This window comes from Poecilia reticulata, linkage group LG15 (genome assembly GCF_000633615.1).
Source record: "Poecilia reticulata strain Guanapo linkage group LG15, Guppy_female_1.0+MT, whole genome shotgun sequence".
In the NCBI taxonomy this organism is placed as follows: Eukaryota; Metazoa; Chordata; class Actinopteri; order Cyprinodontiformes; family Poeciliidae; genus Poecilia; species Poecilia reticulata.
Genome location: NC_024345.1, coordinates 29,654,841 through 29,661,907, shown reverse-complemented (window position 1 = coordinate 29,661,907; position 7,067 = coordinate 29,654,841). Strand labels below are relative to the sequence as shown.

The following is a 7,067-nucleotide window of genomic DNA, read 5'->3' as shown; positions in this document are numbered from 1 at the left end:
TCCATCAGGATCCAGACCCATCAGGATCCAGATCCATTCTTCTGACTGTTTACGGTTTATTTCCCCTCTCTGGTCTCTCTCTCTCCCAGACCTCCATCATCCTGTCCTTCCCTCCTCCCTCTCTTTCGTCCCTCTCCCCCGGCTCAGTGTTTTCGGGTCGGTTGCTCGGTGCCGCTGGGTTCAGGGGCCTCACTGTGTCACTTAAAGTGCTGCAGACAACAAACCCTTTCTAGCGCTGAGGGAATGAGGACTGACTTTAAATGAGCAGCATCAAGATGAACTACATCAGACTTTCCCTCTCAAAACATATTTTTACTTTTCTCATTTAAACACTTAAATTTGACTTTTCTAAACTGTAATTTAACAGAAACCGTCATCAAACCTGATAGTTTGGTTCTGCCTTGTGGGCTCGTCTCCAGGATCAGTGGGTTATTCGCCTTTCTTCCCCTTTGACTGAATGAATGAGAAACGTCTCTAGTTTGAATCTGACTCCTGCAGGACTGAGTGGCAACGAGCTCAGACTCTGAGCTCCGATGTTTTTATGTTTTTATTTCAGGGTTTTAGTTTGAGGTCTGCAGCTTTGTGAAGGTCTCATTGCAGTATTTCAATTAGGACTTTGACTAGGCCATTACAGCACCCTGATTGGTTTATTTTTCAGTCTTTTGATTGCAGGTTTGCTGCTGTTTTCAGGATCATTAGTCTGTTGATAACCCCGTTTGGACCAAAATCCAGCGTTCTGACAGCTGGACTCATTTTTTGTTTTTACTGTATTTTTTTCAGGGATTTTTTGTTTGGAAAAAGCATTTCTGTTTTTGTTTTGTTTGCTACTTTCAAAGCTCTCACCTTTAGCAGGTGTTCACACTGAAGAGGTCAGACTTTCTGCTTGTAGCTGTTCTTCGCTGCTACTGTTGTGCTGAAGCAACAACATGGACCTTCTTTCTTCTCTCTGTGACAATTTCTCCTTTAGTACTATTGATACATAATGGATGGTGGTGAACATTTTAAAATTAATATATATATTTTATCACTCAATTTGTTGAAATTGTTTTGTTTACAGTTCATCTCTGTTGTTAAAGCTGGTGGCATCAGGACCCAGTCAAAGTAAGAATTTGTTCTAATCCTAATCCTTTTATTTGTTGTTTTACTGTCGATGACTAATTTAAACACTCAGGTATTATTCGGAAATGACCAGTAGGGGGCGGCAGTGAACCCGGAGCTGCGTTCACTACACTACAGCAACAGGAAGAAGAAGAAGACGGAGGAGGCGGAAGTCCAAGATGGCGATGGACGGGATGATGTCCACGTCTCCGGGTCTGTCTTACCAAACTGCGGGGGATTTCTACCCCAGAAAGTTCGGTTCGAAGCCGGACGTGGTTCCGTCCGGGGTGACGGAGCGGAAGGTGGTTCCGCTGGATAAACCGGATATGGTGTCGGTGGACGTCATCAACATCAAGGAGCCAGGTTTGTTATGCTAGCTGTGCTAACAGCTAACAGCTTGTTCTGCTGTGTGGTTCTGAAGGTCCAGTTAGCTTTAAATGTGGGTTCAGCAGAAACATGGAGCTTCCGGTTCCACCTGCTGCTCATCGGAACCTCAGCAGTCCGGGTCCGGTTCTGGTCCGGTTCTGGTCCGGGTTGACCCGCTCAGCTTCTCATTCACATCAGTCTGTCTATGGAGATCCAGGTCATTAAATCCGGCTGCAGCCAACAGTCCAGCACGTTCAGGTCTATTTCCTGTCAGAGCTTCAGCTGATGGCGGTTCATTCAGTGAAATGAAACCGGATGGTTTTTACAGTTTATAGCAAAGCTTTGGGTGACGGTGGGAAAGGAAAGGTTCAGATCCAGAACCAGCAGCCGGAACAGAACAGAACCCAGATCCACAAACCAGCCTGGTTCCGACCGGGAATCAAACCCAGAACTACAGCCTGGTTTATGTTGCACCTCCTCCAGCAGCAGAGCAACCAGAACCAGGGTGACTGTTTGATCATTTGCATATTTAAATTCTGTAAAATGCAAATTATTTGGTTCTTTTTTTATGTAACGAAATCAACGTTTTATTTCCTAAAAGTCAATAACGTCATTCCTCAGTGAATGTTTGATCATCTGCAGATCAAAAATCCTTCATCATGTGAAAATTCAGACCTGCTGATCATGATTACAGTGAAAATCTGACCTGATTGATCTCAGATCAATAATTTAACAGCACAGGGATTCATAGATGGTTTTCCAGGATGTGAACCAGGAGAAACTGAAACTCATCACAGGAATTCTGGGATTTACAGACAGATCAGATTTTATTTCATCATAAATTCAAAAAGTAAATATTAGTTGTGCAGCTTTGGCTTAATTACTGTTCTGACTGTGTTGTTCTTTGAGCAAATGACATTATTTAAAAATCTGTTTACTCCAGTTATTAATCAATCACTAAATTAGTTGATGATTTTTTCAATTATTGATTAATTAATACGACGAATCGTTTCAGCCCTGAAACAGCCATGTTCCTGTAAAGCTCAGTGGTGATTTATAGAGATTCATTAAACTGTATTCTTTGATAATATGGTCAGTTTTCAGTATTTATGTTAAACTTTCCGTTTTGATGAAGGTTCCTCATCATCAGCTTTAAACCTGAGTTAATGTGAGTAAAGATGTTTCTGTTGAAATGTTTCCATGGTGACTGAAGATGTTTGTCTCCTCAGATGTTCCCCTGCACAGGAAGAAGCAGGAGCACGACGCCTCCGTCCTGGTAGGTCTCCACTCAGACGCTAACCTGACGGAAACACTGAGACACAGACACAGTTTTAAACTCGGCTTTTATCCTTCCTGTTGGATTTCAGACTCTCTACAGGTCATCTGAAAGGTCAAAGTTCCTCCAACTTCCGAGCAGAAACCATCATTTCTGTTTAGATTTTGAAGAAAATCTTTTAATAGTTTCCAGTCTGTTAATCAGATTAATGCATCTGAGCTGATTGTTAGTGAATGAAGTCATTTTATTCTCTCTGCATTTCGCTCATCTGCACAAAAACATCAGAATTCATAAACATTTCTTTTTCTGTCTTCGGTTTCAAAAGTTGTCCATTTCTGGCCCTTCAAAGGTTTATATGAACCTCAGTTCAAGATGGAAATGGATTTTTCTTTTAACTTTAACTGAACCTTAAATAAAGCCACAAACATTCAGCAGCTTCTACTTAAAACCAGACCAGGACTCAGAGATACATTAAAGCTGGAGAGAAACTTTAAATAAGCTGTTTGATGAAACTGCGACCTGTTGATATTTGTTTTCTGGATAAAAGTAGAAACTAATCAACCCAAAAATCTAGAAAACTTCAGAGTAGAGCAGATATGTGACGTGTTTATTGTAGGAAAAGGGAGAAAAAAAGTTACGTAAAGTAGCAAAAAGTCATATTATTGAATGAATTGAACAATTCATTTTGCTTCACAAAGTTTGGACGTTTCTGGTTCAAGGATGATCTGATGAATCTGTTTTAAGATGAGAGTAAATGAATATTTGGTCTCTTGAATTTAAATGAATCTAATCTGAAAAGTTTGAATTGATGCATTTAATTCACATGTCATAGAAAGATGGACCACTTGGTGGCAGTGTTGGCCAGTGTTTGGCTGAAATGCCACCTTAAAAACCCAAGATAATACCACCTTTAGAAATAGACTGTAGCTATTTGTTGTTCTGTGGTTTGATCAAACGGATTTATTATTAATAATCAACATGTTTTATTCAGCTTTCATGTTGTAGAAAATCCTTCATGAACTATAATCAGTGAGTGTTGTGATTATTTTACACCTGATTTCTGTGTTTCCTCATGTTTTGTTCTCGGCCTGCAGGGGACGATCCATCCCTTTAGGAAGACGCACAGATCCGTGATCGGGAAGCTCCTGCAGGAATTCCGGCTGGTTTCCTCGGACAGACGGGTAGGCAGCGTTTGGCTTGAGTTTTTCCGGCTGTAATCTTCGTCCCGGCCTCCTCTTACCTCCCATTCAGGGTGAAGGCATCAGGGGAATCCTTGCTCTGTAATCCCGTTATGCAGTAAGCCTGTTAGGAGCTGGATCTGAGTCATGGAGGCAGAGCCGAACACCTCCACTAATCCTGTTTTCCCACTCGGTCACCATGCTGATGTTTACTCCTCTTTTATTCTCATTGTTTTGGTTTTCACTGCCTGCTGGGAACCAGGAATCCTGACTGAACCCTGGATCTGCTGCCAGACGTTAAAGTCTGCAGCGTCTGAGCTGCAGATGTTAAAGTCTGGATCCAGACTGGAGATTCAGGGAGAAAACATGTTGGTTACTGGAGATTAGTGGTGAAAATCAAGTATAATCACAGCAAGTTCAGGTTAAAAACAGTAAAATAAGAATAAGTCAGTGCAGTACGAATAAACATGGGCAATAATGAGACGCGCAAAAGAGGAGGATCATTTAAAAATACGCCAACAAACAATAATAAAAGCTGTTCAGATCCCAGCAGGGATGTAAAGAGGTGGAGATCGTTGGCAGCAGTGATGGGAGGAAGGATCTGTGTTGATGCTCCTTTGTGCAGCGAGGATGCAGCAGGTGAAGCTCAGGAAGCCGTTGGGCTCTCTGGGTTTTGTTGCTGAGCAGCAGATCAGAGATGTGAGTTTCCACTAGCAATGTTTTTCATCCAACTGAAAATAACTTCCTTAAGTTTACCAAGCAGTTTTTACACTTATTTCAGGTGGTTTTAGTTTTTTCTGAAAAACGGTGAATGAGCTGAAGGGGGATTGAGAACAGCAGAGTAAATTCTGACGTAGCGAATGTTCCCACTTTAAGGTGGGTCTGTGCCTTACCAGAGGCACCAAACTGAAGGATTTCTAAATCTGAGTTTCCATTTATAGGAGGAGAACGCTCCGAGTTTCCGCTCCGAGTTTCCGCTCCGAGTTTCCGCTCCGTGTTTCCGCTCCGAGTTTCCTCTCCGTGTTTCCGCTCCGAGTTTCCNCTCCGTGTTTCCGCTCCGAGTTTCCTCTCCGTGTTTCCGCTCCGAGTTTCCGCTCCGAGTTTCCGCTCCGAGTTTCCGCTCCGTGTGTCCGCTCCGTGTTTCCGTTCCGTGTTTCCACTCCGTGTTTCTACTTCCTGTTTATTACAGCCATGCGTGGCGTCAACATCTGATGAAACGAGGCTCTGCTGGTCGATTCAATCCAAACTGAAACGCAGCAAATTCACATTTTCCTTCTTGAAACATTTTGAAAGTTTGCTCTGACTTTCCATGCCAGCTTAATGGAAACGTGAGTCGACCGTCAGGCCTTCCTGTTAGATCCCAGCATGTTCAGTATTACTGTTCACACACATTTCTGTTTGCATTTTAGTGGATTTAAGGCTTTTTGACAGACCTGTAACTTTAATTTCTTGGATTAAAAATCAAATCGTGCTCTTCCACCTGGTCCTGAGGTTTAACATAAACTTGTAGACGGTGGATTGATGGGCTGCAGCTCATCCTGATGCGTTTTCCTCCCAGTTCATCCTGAATCTGATCCCAGTAAATAAAGAGGAAAATAACTGGAGCACAGGAACCACAAAAGGATGTCAGACTTTCTGTTTGTCTCTGTTATTGTATATTAATCCACTTTGAGCTCACACCAGTCAGAGTGGATTAAAGGAGGTCTTCCTACCTGGATTGGATTACAGCGAGTCCAACACGGATCAGAACCGATCACAACTGTCCCGTCAACAACCGTCTGGGTGTTTCTGACAGGCTGCGGACCAGCTGGGCTCTTCACAGGAGGGACATTAAAAATGACCCAGTGGAAAACTTTTCTGTGAAATTGAGGAAGTTACTTTAAATTTTGTCATTTCCATCAACGTTTTAAAAGTGCGAATAGTGATGCTGATGCAGCAAAGGATTGTGGGTGTTTTCGTGAAACAGGAAGTCCAGATTCTGGTGTTTTGGTCTCAACTAAACCTTTTTTCTAAGACAGTTTGTTTACAGAGATTTCAGAATAAATTTTGTTTGTTGTTTTATTTATTTTAGATATTTAAAATGTTATTTAGAATTTAAAGTTTATTGAGAATGAGTTCCTGCATTATGATGTCGTTACTATTATGTTACTGAAAATGATCTCAAGTCAACAATATTATCGTTTATCACGATAAATTAGTTATAATGAAACTGTTTCTTTAAATAGACCAGAGGAAAACGGGGTCAGAGGTCAGCCGCTTTGTGCTGCTGCTGACAGAACCGGAACCCGGGTTCCGGGTCGGAACCTCCTCTGATCCGGTTCCGTGCTCCGTCACCGGATTGTTGTGTAAGCCGAGTTATTTCAGGAGAACGAGGCGTCCCTGGAGAAACGGGTCGGACCTCTGCAGGTTTCGGTTCAAGGCCATCTCTCTCATGAGTCACACCGCCGGTCGTCACGGCGACACGCTCGCATCAGGAGGAGGCCGGCCGTTAGCGGCGCCATTCCTCCTGTGGACAGAGGGGGGCAGCAGCGCGTCGGGCCGCGGCGACCCGGTGGCCCCCAGGGGCGGCGTGCATGTGAAAGCGGGCTGATAATGTTTTGGGCTGAGCGTCGTCTCAGTGTTTGCACACACACACACTCACACATACACACACACACACACACACACACACACACTGCAGGTCTCCCGTTCCGCCGCTGCCTGCTGCTGTCATAACACGACACACCACAGTAATTGTAGATTTCACAGCACTCGGCTTGCCTCGCCGCCGCTTATGAGTCCAACATGAAGTGACAGGCCAGGACACACACACACACAAACACACACACACGCTCACACACACACGCTCACACACACACACACGCTCACACACACACAAACACACACACACAAACATGCTCACACACACACAAACACGCTCACACACACACACACTCACACACACACACACACACGCACACACGCTCACACACACACACACACACACACACACACACACGCTCACACACACACACACACACACCGTGCCCTTCTTTCGTTTCTTCTGTCTGACACACAGAGGGCGACTCGCTGCGGCTTTTTCCATTGAAAATTCTGCTGAATTTTACAAACAGCAGAACAGTCCTGGATGGACTCAGAGTTCCCGTCCC

The 7,067-nt window shown here is 43.7% G+C and overlaps 1 protein-coding gene across 1 annotated transcript in view; it reads left to right on the top strand.

The window, feature by feature from the left end:
• Positions 1-1,237: 1,237 nt before the first annotated feature.
• Positions 1,238-7,067, top strand: part of slc30a6 (solute carrier family 30 member 6) — a 59,929-nt gene continuing 54,099 nt past the window's right edge. The window contains exons 1-3 of the mRNA XM_008430455.2: positions 1,238-1,461; positions 2,694-2,740; positions 3,835-3,921. Of these exons, the coding sequence (XP_008428677.1) occupies positions 1,278-1,461; positions 2,694-2,740; positions 3,835-3,921 (318 nt within the window). The 5' untranslated portion in view covers positions 1,238-1,277. The remainder of the gene's footprint in view (positions 1,462-2,693; positions 2,741-3,834; positions 3,922-7,067) is intronic.